Raw genomic sequence first — 24,048 nt, forward strand, 5'->3', positions numbered from 1 at the left:
ATAATTTAAATCCACAAGACCTCGCAAAGTCTTTATATCATAAGAACAGAATGGACTACATCACTCAATATGGCAATAGTGTTTCGAAGAAAGTGAAAGATATTCATCAACAGTTTGTAACATATATAGCCTAATAGTACCTGAACTCAGTAACTTTGGCTAGAAATCGCAAAACTACGCGGTGTGAGCCAACAAAAATAAAGAAGAAGTGCATTGTTGCCTAGTTCAAGCGTGAACGCTCACTTTAACACGTACACTCGAACAACAATCAAATAATTGATTCAACGAGAAATTCATTTATTTATCTCTCATTTATAGCGGCATGGTCTCTGAAATCAGACTACCACCTCCTTGTTTACTAAAACAAATCAAATATTTGAGATATTCCTTCAAATTGAAACTTTCAATTAGTTTATACCATGAAAAAACAGAACATTGTTGTTTTATCGGCAACAAAAAAATAGCCTTTTCCAATTATTTTTCTCACTTATTGTAACAGGCAGATTGTTAAATTTTAAAGACAAATATTGTAAATTTTACGCTAATTTCTAAGAATTTACCAATATTTTCACACAGATTGATGAGAGTATACAAACTGATATTCGAGTTACCGCAGATATAACAGAGAACCTAACTTTTCTCCCATTCAGTGCAATGATTGGCACTTTATGTTAAAGTGGATTTGAAATATTTTCATATTGTAGTATATTGGTAATTTCGAAAAAAAACAAAAAACGTTTAACAATGTCTGATTTCTGATTGAAAGAATGATTGCCTAGCATTAAACACATATTCTTTCGCCTCTTATCAATTCTAACCGTTCATTTTTAGTTTTCAAAGAATGTTAGATATAAATTGAGCTCACTGTAGCAAACTCAATTATTATTGTCATGGAAATGTTGACATCTTAATAATATAAATAAAATAGTTAATATCAAACAACCATATATAATACTCATTGACGGAGCTACAGAAACATGACTAGCGACGCAAGAAAGTTGTGATATTTTCTGGGAGCATGTTTTATACCCAAAATACCATGCAAACATGCTTATTTTGGTTTCAAAGAAAGCATCTGTTTACCTTTTTATTGCGTCGTAACTGATATTCCCTCAGATGATTATAATTAGTAAGGCAATATTGCGAATTTTATAGTATAACACAAAACTTCACTGAGAACATATTTGTACATGACACTCAGTCTATCTATTTGCACATACTCTAAATGGAGAAGCGTTTTAGATTTTCAGAACCTCTGAAATTGTTTACTTTAACTATCGGGTACTCTATTTACGCACACGATTTGATGTTGTGCAAACTCTGTGATTAAACGGATTTACGTTTGTTTGTTTAGCAAAGAGGAAAGAGCATAAATTGCAGGAGATATACGTCTGCAAATTGTAAAACAGTTTTTCTGGACATCTTTCAAAGTAAAACTTTCCATGTGGTACGGTTTGATTTCCTGAAACGCACATTAAAGGCCACACTAATATCTTGATTTTTGCCTGATTGATTGCCATAAATATTCACTTTCATGAATGTGTTCACGTAAATATTGCAACTTCAAAGTAAGTACCTAAAATACCAAATTTACTCGTATTTGTCTCTGAAAAATATGGCACGTAAAAGTGTAAAGAAAATCAATGATCATTGACAGTTGAGACTTTAAGTAAGTTAAAATATCTAAGTGTTATTCTAACATAAAAATATAGAAGGCATAATCATTATTATAACCAGAATTTTGAAATAGAATCAACGACTGAAAACCCGTAGCATAGCTATCGAAATCAAATTATTAACGGCGGAAGCCCCGTAGGACAGTATAATATAACTGGTAGTAATAATAAGAGTAAAAAAAACATGTTACATAAGCTTGTAGTTTGTCCATATCCTATTTATACGTGAACAGAGCAATGAAGGACACCCCTCGTTTCCAATATAATAAGAATTATGGCGCGCATTATCCATATGTTCTCAAATTCCTCTGTCTTCAGTTGCATTTTCCCCTACTCTCTTCTCAAACACTTATCCCTTTTCACATAACTTCTGAATCTAACTGTTCATCGAACTTGCTTTCATCGATGTCTGCCACTATGTACGGTCACGGACACTTCTGGATTACAACAACCCCAATTACATTCAATGGAATCATTACAACCCAATAGTATCCGTTGCTGTACGTCCATATTACAATAAAAAAATTTCAAATTCTGTGACATGGGTGTAAATTTGGCAGTGTTATTTATGCCCTTTCTCGCATACGGCATTGAAAGCAATCTTCCACCGGGGACGTTAAGATGTTAAATAGTTTCAAAGAAGTGAGATTATGGAGTGAAAAGTCGAAAATGTAATCCCTTAAACCTTTCCTTTTACAGCAGTTTTAGGACATTCAAATATCTCCAGCCATTCCTGCCTAGAAGAACGTGAGAAAGTGAATTGTACGCGAGATGACGTCATAAAACCCGTTAGCTAAGCAGCTAGAGTTTTTAAACTTTCTACTAATCTGCAATCTTCCAGGGTTCCCATAAAGACAACGTCAGAAGTCACCCCGGGCTTAGATAATCCTCCGAGGAAGGCAAGGCCGGTCGTTAACAGTGGAGATTCAGCGAAATAAAATGAATCCTTTCTCTAAAAGCCCATAAACGCCCGTTCCTCCTGTCTGGCCAGGATTAAGCACGTGCTAGACTGGTGCTACGTAACAGCTCAATTCCACCTAAGACTACGGAGCGCGGACCGCCGTGAAAGCGAACTAAAAGCTTGTGCTTTCCAATAGGCTGCACATTTCTTGTGAAGATCAGGAAATTGTAACATAATGGACCCGTCTAGATCGCGACAGTTTTTGACACTAGGTATAGTGCAGGTGTATCCCAGTGTCAGGCTGATAGAACGAAATTGCATTCAACCAAGTAGACGCTGTGCATAAAAGAGCGGTGTTCAACTTCAGAAGATTCGACAAATGCCTGTCTGCTACTTTCATCGTTCATTTGATTGGTTAACACGTGCCACGTGCTCATACATCACTGCACATCGCTCCAGAACGTAGTGCAAACGGTCGCTCCAGAACGTATTGCAAACGGTGCAGACGACACAAGACGTGAAACCAAATCGAAGTATACGACTTGGTGTTGCACTTTGTAAATAACTTAGATGCGTGAGTGCAAAGAGAGTTAAAAAGAGAAGTGAAACTAAAATGCACTAATGTGCCCAAAGGGTTCTGTAAAGTTGCAAACTAGAACTCATACGTTATAAGTATGCAACCGAAATTACACAGTTAATTGACATATTTCATAACCTTCAATGAAATTTATTCCAGCATACAATTAATTTAGATAATGAAATTTTAATTCTTAATTACGGGAATATACTCATACAAAATACACGAACACGTTAGAATTAGGTATATTTAACGTAACCGGGGCATTGTAACGTTTCAAGAATTCTACGGGAGACGCTGTGTACTGCACGCAGTGGAGAAGCGTCCTATGAGGCCAGGAGGCTGGCCTACCCACTTCATTACTCTTTTAAGGTGTCTTTACTTATTTCGTCAAAACATACGTAATGCCTTGCAAAACTTTGGAATATACATTTATAATAATTACAAAAAAACAACCCTGTCCAGTATACGAACTTTCCACGGAGTGAGGTACATTTGCTGGGGCCTCTACTCTTCACATTCTGACATACGGTCCGGTCGTATATGCGGGAAGCCTAATCTTACGAGTATTGTACGTATGCTTATAACGTGCTCATGACTAAAATGTTTTGAACTCTATTTTCCTTTGCAAGTAACAGTGGCAAGTGACAGTAAAATTTGAAAAATTTAAGAAGTTAATGATAATAAGTTGTTGAAACGTTATTTAATGCGTTGACACTGTCATCGTGTGGACATTTTTATGCAGCCGACACAAGCTAAGAGGTAGGCCTTTTCGTTTACCCTGAAGAGGTAACAAGAGGAGGGCTTTGAGAGTACAATGCAAGGGAAGACATTTTTTGGGTTTAGGAGAAAGAGTGCTATGGGCTCATTCCCGTCATTCCGGTTCAGGTCTGGCGGAACATTCCAGTGTTGTCACATTGGATTGGTTAGAAAAGAGCTAAATCGCGCCTAAAAATTGAGATTCATTTCTCACAAGCAACTACATTTATTATAACCTGTTTATGTGTTATAGTAAACTGTCGTGTAGTCATCATAGTAGGGTTCCAAGCAAGGATCCTATGTTCTGTTATCACGTAAAGGTGTCCACTTACGCGAGGGGCAGAACAAACTACAATGCGACGTTTTGTATTCACACTGAATGAGACAGGCCATCTTTACCTTTGTTTTTCCTTGAAAGCTTCTGCCCCGTAGTGGTCATCCTAACACGTTACGAAGCCAGATGACCTTATTATGGTCATATCAATGTTTCTTGATCCTCTTTAATTCATCAATTCCATTCTCCTTACATTCTCGTCGTCACGATTAACCTAGATCAGAACAAATGAGACGAAAACAACCAAAATTTAAATTATATTTATTTACACATACAAGTGTCAGATATTAATTTATCTGCAAAGCCAAGACTGGATTTAATTACAACCATTCCTTTGGTAAGACAACATATAACAATGGTGATTTCCTTGGTGCGAGGAAGTCTTGCTCCAAAAAACTAAGTTGGCAACAGTAGTTCGTACCAAACTGACAGTCGCTGATTGTGCGGAATCATGTCGTCTGCTCACGGCACATACCGACCCGAAAATTATGGGGTTGTTCATCCCCTTTCATCTCAATTCCAAAATAAATAAACACATTGAGAAGAAAAGTGATGAACTATTGACAACAGGGTTCGACCACTATTCGTTGGATTTTCGCGATGTCTCATGATTGGTTGTTCTTTCTAGAGGTGTGTGCATAAATCACTGGGGTTTAAAAAAAACGGAAATGAACAAAAATCTAGATCGATGTAATCTGGTGGGCAGGAGGATGTAACGTCTAACAGACATACATAATTATCGTACTGGTGGCCGGTAACAACATTTTTTAAAAACGTCACGCCACAGGCAAGGAAAGAAGCGGCTTGGAGACACATAGAACCACTCTCCATGACATACCCCCCCTCCATCTTGTACAGATTCAAGCAACTAATGGATATTATCACATTTTTGTGCCTACCCTCCTAGCAACTCTACGCTTAGTCACTGACTGCAAGGCGGAGAAAAAAAACACAAGAGAAGTATCTGGGAAAGCAACATTCTAGTAAGGTATTCGCGAAAAAAAGATTGGTACTGCATGGCAGCGTGCTCTCATAAAATATCACAGTTCTCAAGATATCTTTGACATCAATCTCATCTGCAAGATCAAAGATCAATTAGATATTTCCATTTTTAATTAATTTTATTACTAAATTTCTTTCCAATCCCATTTTAATATATTCTAATTTAGTTTTTGACAATCGGATGAAATGATTGAATAGGTCATAGTAATCCTGGCATATAACGTGCACTACGCTAACCACTCTCCCATAGAGGCGGGCTACAAATATGCAGTATCCCAATTTGCGATGTGGTTTTGGCTACATCATCACGAAACAGTTGTAAAATGTGCAGTGAATTCAAATTCCTTACTTCATCTCTCCTAAATGGTTCAAAGCTGTGGAAGTTGAAGGTTTCAAATTCGAAAATTTCGAGAAAGTTACGTTGGAATTTTCCCGTCGATCGTATAGTTGACGAAAGTTGTTCTTCGATTAGTCTATGTCATAACATAAAGATGGCGTAATCAATCATAGTGTGAAATTTTTTTTATGCTAGATGTAAATTCTTGAAATAGAAAGTACAACCAGTAAAGAATAATTATCATCATTCTTTTAAAATTTACCACGCTGTAAACGTGACCGTAATTTTATAATCATGGTGGCTACAAACAAGGAGAAATGAAATTCCCTGACTTTTCCAGATTTTCCAGGACAAAATTTACATTTTTCCCTGACAATTATAAACTAAGTAAAATAAATTACTACTGATATTCTTGTTTGATATATGCCTAATCGATAGGGATCTTGATTTTTCGTCATTCTTTTCAAATTGGTGCCACCGCACCCCCTATTCACATTTTCTGGGGAATATACCTAAAATTATACGTTCATGGTCTTTTTAATCTACTGTATTAAATTGTAGGTCACATGGCCTATGCCCCTTTGTGAGAGTTTGATACCATAGAAGTTATTTCGGGAAAGTTATTTTCATATCCCATTATAATTTTAAGGTAAGTGTTTTAGATAAGAAGGTTTTTCCCCATATATACTGAAGGGTGTAAAATGGCCATACGTGGCGACGCATCCACAAATTCTAAATCAAACAATCACTCTCACGTGACATGTACCGATATATCATGGCACCAAAAATTGTACTTATCTTTTTTTTTTACTTTTTATTGTTATATTTCCCCAAATTTGTGTTTTTAGTTTAGAACATTTTCCTGCTAAATATACCAAAACGTACACTTCCATTGTGCTTTTAACTTATTATTTTAAATTGTACCTCACATTGTCTACGTATTTTCGTGATAGTTTGATAAGTTGGAACAGATTTTTCAGAAAGTTATTTTCCATTATTTATCGCTCTACAGATGCCGATGTTACGACTCCCCTGTGGCGGTAGGTGAGCATTCAATCCACGCCAGAATCGTACCACTTAGCTCTGTAATTCCAAATATTTCTCGAGCGACAACTACTGATGATGCGGCTCCGGTGTGACTGTAGATACGCACTCAATCTCCTGTCACAACCCCGCCACTTTGCTCTGTGATGCAAATTGTTCTGATATAAGTTTAAAAATCGTGGGATATATGTGATCTAATTTGGATTTCGGAATTTTTCCATGTATAACATGCATTTTAGTTTTCTCTTGGATAAAATGTTGGAAAACTTGCACGTACTGTACACACAAATATAGCACATTTTGTTACAATAAGCCTAAAAAAATACAAGTATGTTAGATTTCACGGTATTTTTCATTGTTTAAGTACATTCTTTAAAATTTGCGGAAAATGTCAACAATTCGCATTTTATTCCATACTTGCGTTATTTCGCTATTTTGAATGGGTGGAAAATGTGTTCAGACATCTCTGCACATTCATAAACACTACTTTGCAGCAATTATCATTGTACACTGTTATCGCTTTTGCGAGTCCCTGCTAATTGGAACTTACTTTCTGGATGTCCCTCATATAAATCAGTAGATTAAATGTGAAAATTTAACAGGGTTGGCAATGAAACGTCAATTACTGAAGGAAGATATAGCTTTTAGGACTGAATGATTTGTGTAATTATAATATTAAAATATTTATGTATTTATTACTATTATCTTATTTCATAACATTGCACATTAACTTCGCGACAGACTAATATCCATCTCTCAAGAGTTTAAACAGAGGAACCGTAATTGCAATACGAGTGTTGCAGAAAACTTGGGAGCATGAGCTTGTCAAATTTTTATAACGTTTACCAATGCAGATTTCTGTTTCACTTTTTGTGGTACTATTCAACATATATCGCGATTTGTTGGATTCTTCTTGATATCAAAGAATAGTTCAATGTCATTGTAAACGCATGGCAACTTGTGCAAAACCAGTATTACCCCAAAGGGAAGAAGGAAAACCTTCGTGCGGATTGCTACATTAAAAAAGGTTAAGTGAGCCAAGAAGAGTATCCAGCAGGATATTTGCAGTGGTGCAGCAGACTATACCTGCCGCAAAATTAGTTTGGTATTGACACTTGAGAACCACGTGTTGAAATCGGGTCTACGTCACTGCGGGAGGGTGGGTTGCTGGCATGCGAGCCAATCAAAATCTTCCCAGTGCTTCACCCAGGCCCTGGTTACCTAGCAACAGAAAACGTTTTTCTCGGTGTTGCCGCTTATCGGGCGATTCTTCCTGCGATCAGATTTCATGTTGTTGGGAGAGGACGTGTTGTTTGTTTGTTGCGTTGTGATATTTTAACCAGTCCGTTTGTTTAGTGTTTATTGAATTTAGAGTATTCTTTGTTGTATATAGCGTGTTGTTTTTGTGTGTTATTTTTTGTAAATAATTTTCTGTGTTCTGCTTGAGTGTGTCGTGTGCTTGTGTGAAGAATGTCAAGCACGGGAGGCAATACTCGAGATGACAATGTACCAAAGAGGCCATGCACTAAAAGAAAAAGGAATTCTTCTCAAAGGACAAACGCGGGAGATGGTTTGTTCTGAGCGCAAATAATGTGAGCAAGAGAAAAACAATGGGGGGTCGAATCATTTCTGTAAACAAAGTTCTGGACAGGACTGCTGCTGCTGTCGGTGTCTAAGAACACTATTGTTACCATAGGGAAAGAAAAATATAATGTGGTAGAAATAAATAAATAAATAAATGCGAGGCTTCAAAATTGGAAACCCCAGGAAAGAATAGGAATATCAGTAAACGCGTGACAAATTTAGATACTTTTCAGCAAGATGCTATTCTCGCCATATTTACTCTTATTATAGGAGGAAAGATCATCCCACTGTTGGGAAACTGCGCGTTTCATTGAAAGATTCGGCATTTTTTCAAGGTGGGGAAACATCTTTAAGGACAGTCATAAAATTTCTGGGATTCTCACACCAAACAAAAATAATAGACCCAAAATAAAGTATGGAGGCATATGGAGATGTGGAGGTAGAGCTCCACACATTGTCGACCTCGACCTAGGCCATATTATGGAGGTGATGCGGTGATGTGGTTCACCAACCGCCTTTACCACAGGTTTGCCCCAGGTACTCTTTTGGGCTGAGTCGACCCCGGAGCCGCTCGGGATATTTGAAAAAGTTCCATAAACCACCGCGGGTCTCACGCGTGAAAGTCAGACGCCCCGCCCCACCAACTGGACTTTGTGCACTTCAGTTGCGGTATAATTGAAAGACGGGCAGACTTTAACGGCGACTTTGGAAAGAAATGATTATTGAAAGTGTATGTACAGAATGGATTGAAAAGGTAACCTGTAAACAATGCTCGTTTCATTAATTCGTTCATGTTGTAAGGAAGATGGAAATGAATAGAAAAAACAATAACACATTCATCATTGTTGTCGTCATTGTTATTCCATTTTCCTCGAAAAACAATAACACATTTCATCATTGTTGTTCCTTTTCATAACACGTTTTCCTCGACACAGCGTCAGACGGCTGCAGGGCGTACTGTACCGCATGATATGGCAACACCGTGACGCGTGTTCCTTCAGCTCTCAATACCAAACTAATTTTGCGGCAGGTATAAGGCTCCAATTATGCATGCGATTTTTGTTGGATGTACCATCCGACAAACGTCGTAAACTTCAACAAATATCGCACTGGAACATCCAAGAAACATCGGATTGCACAATGTATGCAATTTTTGTCGGATGTCACAGAATGTGTAGCTGTTCTAATGTTTGAATTAGCAACTAGTACAAATATATTATTTATTTTAAGAAATAAAATACAGAAATCTACTTACGAATTGGTGTATTACACTATACCCCACAATACATAATTAGAACAGTAACAGTGATAATGAAATGTCTTTCTTCTTATCAAATTTTTTTATCATTAATACAACTTAATTGAGAATGTTATAAAAAGATGACAGTCACAAATGACAAATATCGAACTGTTACGTTCGACAAAAATAGCATGCATAAACGGAGCCAAAATGTTCGTTCAATGAAATGTGGTACCACAGCAGACACACTCGGATATACAAGGCTCTGTTTATGTATGCCATTTTCGTCAGATGTTGCAGTCTGAAGACATCCAAAAACAATCAATTCCATGAGGGCCATGCAAGCCATTTTTGTCGCATGTTGTAGTGAGATATTTTGTTGAAGTTGGACGGCAATATGCGACAAAAATAATATCCTTCAATTGAACCTAAAATGTTCATCAGACAAATGCTGTACCACGACCATTGACAAATTACAAGGTTGCATAGTGTCCTTATTTATTTCCATGTTCCTACAGAATGTCCGACAAAATGCCGTACTACGATGTCCGACAACTATCGGACGGTGCCAGTAGTCTGCCCCCACCCCACCCCACCCATCCATCCCCTCCATTTGTTGACAGACCTGTATCCTTTACTGCTCCCACACAGACAAGAAGAAATGATAATTCAATGTATTTTCAACGTAATATTTAGAGGCTTATCAATTTCTCTGTCCTTCCAGAAATTTATCTCTCTCCCCCTCCCATCACTAGTTTCTGGCACTGTAATTGTGTTCTGCATAAAAGAGCCTAAAGGTTGATGCTCAGACCTATACCTGCCGCAAAATTAGTTTGGTATTGAGAGCTGAAGGAACACGCGTCACGGTGTTGCCATATCATGCGGTACAGTACGCCCTGCAGCCGTCTGACGCTGTGTCGAGGAAAACGTGTTATGAAAAGGAACAACAATGATGAAATGTGTTATTGTTTTTCGAGGAAAATGGAATAACAATGACGACAACAATGATGAATGTGTTATTGTTTTTTCTATTCATTTCCATCTTCCTTACAACATGAACGAATTAATGAAACGAGCATTGTTTACAGGTTACCTTTTTAATCCATTCTGTATATACACTTTCAATAATCATTTCTTTCCGAAGTCGCCGTTAAAGTCTGCCCGTCTTTCAATTATACCGCAACTGAAGTTCACAAAGTCCAGTTGGTGGGGCGGGGCGTCTGACTTTCACGCGTGAGACCCGCGGTGGTTTATGGAACTTTTTCAAATATCCCGAGCGGCTCCGGGGTCGACTCAGCCCAAAAGAGTACCTGGGGCAAACCTGTGGTAAAGGCGGTTGGTGAACCACATCACCGCATCACCTCCATAATATGGCCTAGGTCGAGGTCGACAATGTGTGGAGCTCTACCTCCACATCTCCATATGCCTCCATACTTTATTTAGGGTCCATTATTTTTTTTTGTATGAGAATCCCAGAAATTTTATGACTGTCCTTAAAGATGTTTCCCCACCTTGAAAAAATGCCGAATCTTTCAATGAAACGCGCAGTTTCCCAACAGTGGGATGATCTTTCCTCCTATAATAAGAGTAAATATGGCGAGAATAGCATCTTGCTGAAAAGTATCTAAATTTGTCACGCGTTTACTGATATTCCTATTCTTTCCTGGGGTTTCCAATTTTGAAGCCTCGCATTTATTTATTTATTTATTTATTTCTACCACATAATATTTTTCTTTCCCTATGGTAACAATAGTGTTCTTAGACACGCCGAAAGCAGCAGCAGTCCTGTCCAGAACTTTGTTTACAGAAATGATTCGACCCCCCATTGTTTTTCTCTTGCTCACATTATTTGCGCTCAGAACAAACCATCTCCCGCGTTTGTCCTTTGAGAAGAATTCCTTTTTCTTTTAGTGCATGGCCTCTTTGGTACATTGTCATCTCGAGTATTGCCTCCCGTGCTTGACATTCTTCACACAAGCACACGACACACTCAAGCAGAACACAGAAAATTATTTACAAAAAATAACACACAAAAACAACACGCTATATACAACAAAGAATACTCTAAATTCAATAAACACTAAACAAACGGACTGGTTAAAATATCACAACGCAACAAACAAACAACACGTCCTCTCCCAACAACATGAAATCTGATCGCAGGAAGAATCGCCCGATAAGCGGCAACACCGAGAAAAACGTTTTCTGTTGCTAGGTAACCAGGGCCTGGGTGAAGCACTGGGAAGATTTTGATTGGCTCGCATGCCAGCAACCCACCCTCCCGCAGTGACGTAGACCCGATTTCAACACGTGGTTCTCAAGTGTCAATACCAAACTAATTTTGCGGCAGGTATAGCAACAAGATTTCCTGTTCCCATGCAGCACTTCATAATGACATCTTTCAAAGCAAACGGCTGGTACATTCATTCCATTGCATAAAAAAAAGTCAGTCAAAACAAAATTCCCTGACATTTCCCTGACTTTTTTTTTTTGACCTCTCAGGATCCCTGACTTTTCCCGGTTTTCCAGGTCTGTCGCCACCCTGATAATGGAATTACTGCGAGCCAGAATGCCAGAGATGTTAGTACTGTTATTGCACAATTAAAAAACACAAAAAAACAACAACTTTAGAAGCAATAATTCGTGCTATTACAACGGCCTTTGCCTTTCATTTGTTTGCATGCAGTGCTCTCTAATAGCCATATCGTAAACACGTTGGTAGTTGAATACAAACTTTTATTTTGCGTACGTTATTTTACATTTTAGCATTAATCTGCAACCCCTCACAATAACAATAAATATTTTACAACAGTTCTGCAATGCATGTACAAGTTGGATTCTATTTTTAAGTTGCTCTTATTTAAGGTAGAAGAATCTACAGTAGATTATACGTGACACCGTAAAATTGGTGTACGGTCACAGAAAGTTTAAAAATTTCATGAAGTTGAAAGTTTTAAATGATTTAGTGTAAAATTAAGTATCCACAATTAAGTATCAACAAAAGATAGGTTGTTGATACACGATCATATTTTCACATGTTTAGATTGTCTTTGCGAAGAAATTGTCCGACTTCACATGATCCACGCTTTTGAAAGCGAATACCTGTGGGAAAACTATGGAGTGTTTGCATTCTCTGTGGGAGAACTATGGAGTGTTTGCACTGGGGTGAGATTAAGACATGTGGTCATGATCACCAAGTGAACACTCAGTTCCTGTTCTGCTTTTCGACTCCTCCGACTCAAGGAGAAGCCAAAAGAAGTCTGGTTTTCAAATTAAGGGCACGATTAACAGTTTCCATGTCAAGCCAGACGTGAGGACCAGAAAGTGCTCCTCCCCCATCGACCTTTCCCCACGGTGAGCTGGAGAAAGAGAGGTCTGTGAGCGGGATTGTTACGGGAGGGGGGGGGGGAATTTAGTATTAAGCATATGGGGAGTATTATTTTACTTATCTTGAGAATATCAAACTTCCGATGGTGTAGATAAACACATGAACGGTAAGAGTGTAGGTTGAAGATTTTGTTTGAGTTAGGATAGCCGTATCTTGAAGTTGCTTGTCCATAAGGAATACATGGGAGTCTATAAATAATTATTCATATATTTTCACATACCCTATCTAGCTTAAACAATCAACTTAAAAAAACGCTTCCACTTGGAACATGGGGAAATATTCACACTCTCCCATACTGATTTTTCTTTTAATAACAGCCCATTCCGACGATATTGCAGTTGAAAATGGACGGTTTATGAATTTACTGGTTTCGTACTGTACTGGCATCACTGATGTGTTCGTTGATACCCGTGCTGACACCTTATGCCAAAAGAGACACATTAAAGAAAGAACTTATCCATCCACACACAAAGAAAAATTAACACCCCACTGAATCAATATTCAAATGTGAAAGAAGCTCACAGATGGCTCTGGCGGCGCTGAATTAGCAGAATACTCTGAATTCTTTCCCGCCGACCGTTATTGCGTTATGAGAGCTTAACGTAATCAAAGTCTAATCCTTATTATCCCTGGGAGAGACGTCCAGCGAATATTCCAGGGGTGCTGCAACGTCGAGTCTGGAAGAACGACGGAGTCGCCCAACTTTCCAGGGTGCTTAATTGTTTGAATTTGCATAGAGAACAGTGGCAGTGAGCTCACGTCAAGAAATCGAAGTTATAGCCCCCCCCCCCCCATTAAACCCCCAGGGGGGCAGGTCTGACTCCTGGCATTAGTTGCTGATTCCGGGCTGCAGACGAGTTCATAACCGTGGATTTTCGACTGAGTTCTTCCGAATAATGTAAAAATCTGCTGATGCTACAAATACGCTACCTTTAAATAGATGGATCATTCCGGTCTGAAACTTCAAGCGCCGTGACTTAACACCTTAACTGCCATGTGAGTTGTATTTAACCCACGGTAGTTTTAAGTCAGGGGCCGCGCGAAGCGTATTTGACTCTCACGTCTCGTGGTGCACAGGCAACTCACGCCACCATACTACTATGAGACTCGGCGGCAAGCGTCCCGGCGTCAGCGCTTGTCTATCCCGGTGAACGGGGTCCGCGACAGTCGCTAGAGTCGGCTATTAAAATTACAGTTTTCATATTTTGTACTAACCTTCACTACAGAAGGTGTTGAAAATGATGTCCCTCTGCTGCAACACATTCCTGGCATCTCCGAAGGAAATTGGCATTTACACGTTCAAGTTCGTCTACTGTAATTCTCCAGATTTCTCGTACAATACTCTCTTTTAACACACGGATGGTGTGCGGATTGTCTTTGTATACTTTATTTTTTAGATTTAAGAATTTTAGCGGCTCTAAATGCTGTGGTTTTTTAAACACCCTTTGTTGTGAGAAGCGGCGGATAGATTTCCGAGGAGACTGTTCTAACCTTTGTCCTATCTCATCGAGTTTTTCCTCAGTAAGTACACGTGGGTTTTTCTTTCCACTTTTATTCAGAACTGACCCTGTTACTCTAAACTTTTTTACGAGGTTTAATATAGTGGTCCTATGTGGAACGGGAACACCAGGAAATTTCGTTGCAAAACGTCGTCGTACTTCTCCACAATTCCTCTTTCCGAAGTAACACTCGACAAGATAAATCCTTTGTTGTAATGTAAACTCTTGTGGTGCCATATTAAGCCACAATCTTCAACAAAAGGACACGACACAACACAACTTCCGAGGGAGTATTATACTGGCGTCAGTCTGCAACGTCAACAGAAAGGGAAAGAGAGCGAAGGCAGGGAGATCGAAAAAAAAAAGACTGTAGCGTGCGACTGTCGCGGACCCCGTTCACCGGGAAGGACAATCGCTAACACCGGGCCGCTTGCCGCCGAGCCTTGTAGCGAATGTCAGGGAATGAATGCTCTGTATAACATACATGGCACATGAAGAGTAACAAAATTTTGAAGATGATTCGTGAAAATCTTATTTATTAGTGCTGTTATTGTTACTATTAATATGAACAAAACATGGATCAAATTAATAGATGTCCTTAACTACTTTTCTATTTATTTTTGCCTTTAAATCTAACAAGTAAAGAAAAAAACATCTTCCCTCATGAACTGTTTTCAAGTTTTTCGGATTGTGCGTTTGGCCTTGAATTATTGCTGGCCAGCTCCTGGAACAATATCGGTACAATAGTATATGGCAATGTCATGTTGCTAATAACAAAATACTCAATGCTCAGAAAAAGCAATAAATATGCTGCGAGTCCAATATAATTTGCGTGTTGTGCAGCGTAATAATTGACTCTAGCGCCGCGTGAGATGCACATGACTCACGTATATACATTAATTAAAAATAACAATTTTTCATCTAATCATCAAGAAACGGATTGCATTCAATGTTGTTATTATATTCTAGTAATAAAACAGCGTGGCCTCAACGATTATTTTTCTACTGTGGCAGTCAATGTGTAACACTAATATGCCGTTTTTATTTTCATTGAAATTGAAATTGTTGGAATATCGTAACATCACGAATTTCAAATGATTAAACTATCTTCTGGTTTCATGTTGTTTGATGCAATAAGGTCAATTTCCTGTCATGGCTGTTCTGCAAAGTGTGTAATGGATTCGGAAAGGATTAAAAGACTTACACTTCATTTGCTCGCATTCGTTATTTTATTATTACAGTAAAACCTCGTTAATCCGGACCTCGATAAGCTGGACTTCGCTTAATCCGCACAGGCAAAAGGAAAACAAAGAAGCAAGATGCAAGGTTTTAAATGTGGCTAGAAGTCAACAAGAGAACTTCCCAAAGAAAAGGCAGTCAACCATTGATGACATACTGTTTCCGGCAGACTTTGTACTGTACTGTATAGTGCATTTAGGCCTATGTCCTTTAAATACTCCATAATAAACTTCTTTTGTTTCTATAAACGAAGTTTTAATGCACTTTCTACTGTTCTTTAGGTTATTTTAGTTAATTTGAACTTTCGTTAAACCGATCAACTTATCCCCCTCATTTGTCCAGATTAACGAGGTATTACTGCATTATTATTTTTGCTTTTTCATTGTGTGCTTTATGTTTGTTTTCGAGAACTTCCATTAAGCGTAGTTCAGGTCACGAAATTCGGTTGCTCAACTGTCGCGTCCGCGTAACTGGTTTCGTCTAATTAGTTCAGTATTCAGTTCACTCGTCCTCATTGAATTTCGGTCAGTTCCTTTCTGAGAAGTAAATGGTAGCCGTTAGAGATAGACGACGTGCATACTAATGTGAAATGAAATACACATGTTCATAAAGCAATCGCTCATGTTGACCTTACTGGGAACACATATGTGTACGTGTGGGTTTTTCTGTCGAACACATTTTCCTGACGTGCACGTAACGCTCCAGTTGTCCATCCAAGAAATCGTTAATCAACTAAATAACAGCTGAAAATAAACTATACTCTGTCCCCCGAATCTCTTGAGCGAGCGAACGAAAGCAAGTCTCTGCGAAAATAGTGACTCGAAAGGGCTCGACCACTGAACACGTGAGAGGGAACGGGGTTGTGTGGAGTGGTATGGAGCATTCAACAGAAGTTATTAGAGTGCTGCAATGAGTGTTTATCGTTCGCACGGGCAACGCTAGATGGCATGCAAAATTAATAGGTCTTACTCTCGAGCGAAAAAACGCTCGAACGAGCGAAATACACTCGAACTCTCGAACCCTATTAGAACACGAATTTCCATCATTTCTCTAAGGTAATGGATCCTCAAATATGGATCGTAATGTAAAAGACGAAGTGAAATTGAAATATAAGTTAACATAGTCAACTTTCTCCATGTTAAAATGCAGTTTTGTATCTCTTACCGAGATATGTGAAAAATAAGTATGGGATGAAACATCAAGGTTGACAATTTATGTTTCTACGATTATTGTCACATTAAAATGATGTTGATTGAATGTTATGACTGCGTTTTATTATTTCGCAGAATATGATTATCCTTTTCGGTAAGTGAACAATGCTGTACCACGTACTTGTTGCACTGTGATACGATATTTGTAATTGGTAAGGCAGGTCTGTCAGCATGTGTATCCATGTTACGTTTTGGTCTGTAGATATTGCATTCATCCATGTACAGATACGGAATTATTATTTAGAATTGTGGTAGAGTGCATAGAGTGGTTTCCTTCCATGTATGAGTTTTAGGTTGACAGTGCTGCTTATCAGGTTCTGAAATACGGGTCATTGCCAATCATTCCACTACGAGGGCGGTACGATCGAGCGTATGACGCTCGAGCGTGGGAGATTCGATCGAGTATTTTCGAGCGAAAGTGGTTCAATGCAGTACTCTAGAAGTTATTAAGTGAATACTACTGCAACTTAGCAAACTTAAAATGGATAACAAATCCTTTCACCTTGCATTCATTACGTGGTCTTTACTTTTCTGCTCAGCAGTGCTGGACAAATTACAATTTGAGTAAGTATAGGACATGATAAGGCCCCCCTAAATGGTTACTCATCACTGGAACCCCCGCATTGCGGGGTTTTGTGCTTTACAGAACCGGCACTGTAATTGAGCCCATCAGTAATTGTTAACCTATCACTTCCCTTTTATTATCCTACTTCAGACCTTTGATCCCGCAAGATAGTTCTTAATTATAGGAAGAAGGAAACAACAATGATTTGATTGTTGATTTGGTTGAAAGAACAACAAAGTATGCACGATTGTTATTATTATAACAATGAATAGTTCAGCACATCTTGACACATTATTAATCTGTATTGCGTGATATTGTTGTGTTAGAGTTGAAACCGTTTCGCGATTATTAATTTCAAATTTAATACCATTATCCTCTATTAATTTTAATCCATTTTCAGCTGATACTTTTGACGATTGATTCACAATTCCATTTCGAAGATAGTTGAATTTAATGCGAAACAACTTTTTTTCCTATTTACATTTCCTTTAAATTCTCGATATCGCAAGCTGAAAAATGTTATCTGAATGTAAGAGATTGCATTTTTTCACCCGATTTGTGTGCAGAATTGTTGAACCATGCGGGACCCTCAAATCCCAATGCATGAATAAAAATTAAGTACGAAGCGAGTCGTATGGTACGGCAGACAAGCATCGATTTATTGGAGTTCCCAGAGGTACAAAAGGTCGCATCTGTGGCAATCCTTAGAGACCATACGAATCCCAACAAACCAAAAATTGTGAAGTAGTTATTATTTGGAGCTTACTACATGGATTTCCAGCAGTTTCTGGTGACAGTTTGTGGATTACAATTAAGTGGATAGGAACTACAATGGCTTGTATATAAATCAAACTCTTCATGTTGCGTTTCTGTTACTGGATCACGATATTCATGTATCAATATAATAAATATATATTAAGTGTAGAGTAAATAAGGTTGTGGATGAAAGTTTTTTTCTGAGAGGCGTCATATATTTCTAGACTAAGCTCTGAACAGAAAATGTATATACAGAATGTCCTAAAATAATGCTTACACTTTTAACCTTAATAACAGAAAATATAATAACAGCAAGTGTAAACGGTATTTTGGTTGCACAGGAAAGCACATTAGTCTCAATCGCAAGTTTCTTGTCATCCAGTGTCTATGGCTTTGTGGCTTACACATGGTTTTCACAGTTTTCTACAAAGAGAAATGTAACGGGTGTTAAATCGGGAGATCTGGGTGGACACATCTTACGTTGCTCTGCCATTTTGTGTATACTAATGGCTACCCTCTGGCGGGCTGTGACGGAACTACAAACAAAAGATGACTACACGAGCTCACACGCACTCAACGCTGACATTGCAGCCACAGATACAAAAAGTCCAGTCAAATTATCTTCAATAGTTTTCCTGTTATTAACGTTCATAAAGTGTTACCACTATTTTGGGACACACTTACTTACAACGATTGATTGAATAATTTGCACTATTTTACGCGTACCTCGATTTTCTGCCTTTTTAGTTAATCTCGAACATAAGGATGAATGATGATATGATGAAAGGACACTCACAAACACCCATGCTTAAGCCAGGACTCGAACCAGGTACTCCTGACATCGTAGTGCACTGTGTTAGCCACTCCGCTCAGGAGGTCGGCACTATTAATTAATAATTAATGGTAAAGTAATCCCATGTGCATTTCGCATTGTCATGACGGAACATAGGGGGTATGGGTGTAGGGCTGCACATATTTTTTACCGTAGTGGAGAGGTGACGTAATCAGCACCACGCCTCAGACTGGGCGAGCCCATGAACAGATCAATGCAGGGATATTGTCGGAAAAGATCCCAGCGTAAATCTTAACGTCCCCTGAGACGCGGAGGAACACGGCAACAGAACGCAAAAGAACTTCTGTTGTCTGCTTCTATTGGAATATAATGGTGTAACACACACTACAGGGAAACGCGCGGAACCGAATCGGGAATTTTCATACCAGAACAGATGTCTGCAGGTTAGCTTATAAGATATCGCGAACTGAGAAGTCGGGAACGGGTCTGTTGTCGCGTTTCTCCGCGTCTCGGTGGGAGTCAAGATTAAATCGAGGGAATCAAGCTCATTGTCTCCCACGTGGTATTCAGATTTCTATCGACTTGTCCTTCGCGGCTCATTTATAATGATAATGATGACTATTATTAGAGGAAATGGTCTAAATATGGACCCCCCTTTTTATGTTGTAATTTTCTGAGGAAAAAAATAATATATCAAGCACATGCCCTTAAAATGCATATCTATGAAATATATACTTAAATGTAATAGCATGCTAAAGTATAGAAGGTCTCCATTTTTTTTAAAAAAACAAGCAATTTCCAAAAAATGGTAGAATGATGTATTTCAAAATTGTGGTCTAAATATGGGCTACTAGTGGCAATATCACAAAAAGCAATTAAAATTTAAAAATAAAAGTAATTTATTGCTAAAACATTATAAAATTTATATTTATGAATAATCTGTTGTTTTAAAAATCACGCAGAATGGTAAAAATCGAAATTAAGAAAAACATCCAAATAGTTGTTGAAAATGTGATCTCAACATTAGACCTCATGTCATATCCCATATTTAGACCATCACGCTATTTTTCTTCTTCAATTTATTTTCGCTCTCTATGGTACATATTTAACAAACAAATCATGGCATTATAAAAGCCCACATTTGTTTTATGTACTGCTAATATCACAACCTATACAAAGCAGATGAGAATTCAGAAAACGCTGAGTTAAAACATACCTGCAAAAAGTTTTCTGAGGTCGCAATTCTATAACAGAGTCCAAGGCCGAAACTAACCACCACTTTCTCTTGCGAATTGGCGCCGCAACCTTTGTCCTTGACAGATAACCAGTTCCAATAGCCTCTGCCAGGCTGCAGCACCCTGGAACGCTGATGACTCCAAAATCCATATTTAAACCTTCGCCAATATTTAGACCTTCTCTATTAATGTGCGATAAACATCGAAGAAACTTCAGAAGAAGAGAGAGTCACTTTGTGTAAAGAAAGAACCGAACACATCATACACTGGATGAACCCAAGGAATCCCCGTTCGGTCATAGCGCTCGGGAACTTGGACATGTAATCTTTCTTATAATTTCTCTCGACGTTTGCCCAGGGTGCAAATGAGCGAAGGTGTTGTTGTGGATTTAGCCCCCCCCCCCCCAAACTAGCAACCCCGGCAACAAATTAAAATTGATACCCCTGAGAAGTATGCGTTTATCTCCCTTGTACAAATATAATAGTCGAATTCGCATAACAGAAATATTATCATAACATTTACAAATATAAATTTGCTCATGGAGCAGGTATCATTTCGTGATTTCAAAATCCAACAGAGAAATTTTCGTACATCTGGCTATTGTAAAATTGACAACATATACCCAGAATATTTAATCTATATGTATAAAAATGTATTTCTAAATGTAAGCAAAAATCTGAATAACACGTTCTCCGTTACATTTCACAAAACCTGATGCGATTGCTAGTTTGTCATTTTTCGAAAACGCGTTTCCAATACAGGAAGAACGTCAAGGATTCGATAAAATGTTATGTTGGGTTGCCAGTATACAGGCGGCCAAACACCCCTTTAGAACGTTGGTAGCGCCGAATCAACGTACCAAAGCAAAGCAATTACTGAAACAAGTTATTTTGATGTTCTCTATAGATTTCTGTGGTCTGTCATACCCCTGTGTATGGCTGTGAGATTTATATATTGCTAATTTTTAAAGCTTTCTAATTAGCATTATCGGTATATCCTTGTTTAAAACATAGATGTGTGTATATTTTGCTATTGCATAAACTACTACTAAAGCAATGTCTTCCCCTATTTACTCTCGAATGGCAATTAATTACGTTGTCGTTGAAGTCAGGTGGAAAAGGGAGAGAAAGAGTTATGTCAACAGAAAAACCAAATTTCTCTCCGTGTGAAGCAAGTCGAATCAGAAAAACTGGCGACACAGAGGAGTCGGTTGTAGCAAAGACACTCCGAGAAGACAAATATGGACGCACAGAAACAGGAAGATACACAAGTGATGCAATGTAATTGGAGAAGAGGAATTTACGGGGTTTAGAATTAGAAATAAGGATGCTTGAAACATACTAATACCAGAGCGTATAGAGGAAATAGTGTGCGCACTCCCTGAGTTGCCGTGGTCCACCGCCTAGATGGCAGTGGTGACGTTTGAGAGGGCGCGGAAGATGCTCGCGTTGCTTACATAACTTACTACATAAGAAACAAAAATGCATGTTACTTACGTTTGGAGAAAAGCTCATCAGCTGGATAGTTTGGAGAATTTCCGAGATGATTTTGCTGTCTTCGAGGCACTTAATTCCTTTCTTATCTCCTTGGTGCGGAAGAAAAATCGACATTTCAGATAGTGAAATACGAGTTTAGGTAGCGTACGCAGCACATGATCTTCACAGCATCCTAATTGCGAAGTTTTTACAGCAATTATATTTAAATTGTCGAAACACTCAAAAAATATATCACCCCATAAACTATTAGCACATGATATTTTTTCTGCAACAAATTCTTCCACTCGTAACAGCACATCATAAACACTTTTTCGATGCATAGGTAAGGTATTTACAGCCGTCGCCCCAACCATAGTCTTGGATTAACGTAAGTGAAGCAGGTACATTAGTTGGTTCCCCGTGCAGAAAAGTTGTACACAGTTTACAATCCGTCACTTTGGAAATATACCGCACTATGTATGTATCCTGCCAAATGATACACCAAGTATTCTTTACTAACACTTTGTTCATTTAAGTTCTGTATGTTGTTTTCCCAGTCCGGTATTTGAATTTCATCTTCAACAATATAAATTTTTTCCCTTATTTTATTTTCAGCTTGCTTCTTCACCAAAAGATTTTTATTTCCGGTTGCTCTTGCCAGAGTTCGCATTTGATTAACAAAAGACGTCAGAGGAGATTCAGTCCTGTATTCACAGTTTCCGCCCGAAAATAAAGCAAGTTTTGCTGGTACGTAAATTGATTGCAGCATATGTGAGTGCAGAAAATCCACAGTGGAGAGATGATCATCACAAGCGAACGACCGCAATATACCAAAATGGCGTTCTAGGGGATCTCGATTAAATTTTCCTGTCTAAACGTACTTGTAATTGTTCTTCCACAAATATTCGGACACTTCTAAAGTACTTTCTAAAGTCACTCTTAAGGACTCTAGAGTTTTTTCTGAAGCGAAGGAATTTCGATTATCTCTAAGGACAGCATTCCATTTTATTAAAGTTGTATGTGCCTCTGATCCTTTATATAGTGCCTGTGCAGGAGTGAATGAATGTAATGCGTCAACCAGGCAGTTTAGGTCCCTTGTGAAATTTTCCGTTGTTTCACTGCCTTCTAACCCCTGTGCATTAATACTCCGATAAAATTGTATTCCATTAGCCACAGATCTATTGAACAGCTGCATTGCAAGTCTTACATTCATTCGTTGGAATGAATTAGGATCCAAATGAGCAGAGGTCACTTTGTAGCAAGCTTTCATACCGGAAAGTTCAGTAGATCATGTTCATACACTTTTCTGTAAAATGAATAATCAACAATATCACCATTATAGTACACCTGCACTTTATCATGGAAGTTATTCCTTATGCATTTAAATATATGTGGTGCGTCTGAAAATACCCAAAGCTTTCTACTAGAGTCAGCTGGATTGGATATAGAGCACTTAAGATTGTTTCTGTTTCCGGAAATTCCTAAGCATTTCTATAACTTTTTGTTCGATTGGCTACCGTCAGATGTAAAACCAATAATTCTGACCCCTGCTTTTTCCAAATGTATGATTACCTGGATAAGTATTTTTGTGAGAATGTCACCAGGGGTGGCATTCCTGCTAGCATATACTGCTATGGGTTGAAACCAATTATACAGGAAAGGAACAAACATAAAAACTAGAGCATGATTTGCTAATTGATTCTTGCTTTCGTCTGGAGTAAGATTTCCCAAATCAACAAAGCCGTCTGTTTTTAAGGAATTCGAGTTAAACTGAATTGCTTCCCTAAGTTTAACTTCATCAAAAATCAGCATTCTGCTGCGCTCATTCTCATTCCTTTCACTAAAAAAAATGTGTTATAGCGTCGATGGCATGGGAATTTACGCCGTAAGGACATTTGAGACCGTTCACCAATTTTCTCAAATGAGCTTCAGAAGGCAAAGGTAGCAAATCGTGATGCAAACAGTGTCTATACCCCTTTGGGGGAGTTAATTTTTAAAAGAAGAGAATCCAGTATAAACTCAGAACTGTATCTCATTCCTGTCTTACTTTTCAGTTGGCATTTCTTTAAGATTGTATCAATTACAATTTTTTGATTTTTGCTAAGAGAGGCGAACTGTTTTGACTGTGTGACCGTTGTCTTTAATTTAGCATCTTTAACGAATTTTTCAAGCAAATTTATTTTAGCCTGTGCGACCTTTAGCTTATTCTGCGTTCTAATCAAATTGCGTTTCTGATTCTTAAGTTTTTTCTTTAGCAATGCTATTGTATTGCTAGCATCCGCAGTGTGAAGCAAATCATCCTCTACTGATAAGCTTAATGATACATTGCGACGAGTACTTACTTTATTATCATCTGTCCGCAAGGATTGACTTTTCATGAGAGATTTTCGCTTCTTAACTGTCTTAGAAAGGTATTTGGGAAGATTAGGAAAT

At 38.3% G+C, this 24,048-nt stretch overlaps 1 protein-coding gene across 1 annotated transcript in view; it reads right to left on the minus strand.

The window, feature by feature from the left end:
* Positions 1 to 23,427, minus strand: part of LOC146002987 (uncharacterized) — a 92,609-nt gene extending 69,182 nt beyond the window's left edge. The window contains exons 1-2 of the mRNA XM_083141142.1: positions 23,193 to 23,427; positions 22,746 to 22,878 (exon numbers count right to left, since the gene is read on the minus strand). Of these exons, the coding sequence (XP_082997268.1) occupies positions 22,746 to 22,878; positions 23,193 to 23,427 (368 nt within the window). The remainder of the gene's footprint in view (positions 1 to 22,745; positions 22,879 to 23,192) is intronic.
* Positions 23,428 to 24,048: the final 621 nt, after the last annotated feature.

This window comes from Lepisma saccharinum, chromosome 19 (genome assembly GCF_977018435.1).
Source record: "Lepisma saccharinum chromosome 19, izLepSacc3.1, whole genome shotgun sequence".
Taxonomy (NCBI): Eukaryota; Metazoa; Arthropoda; class Insecta; order Zygentoma; family Lepismatidae; genus Lepisma; species Lepisma saccharinum.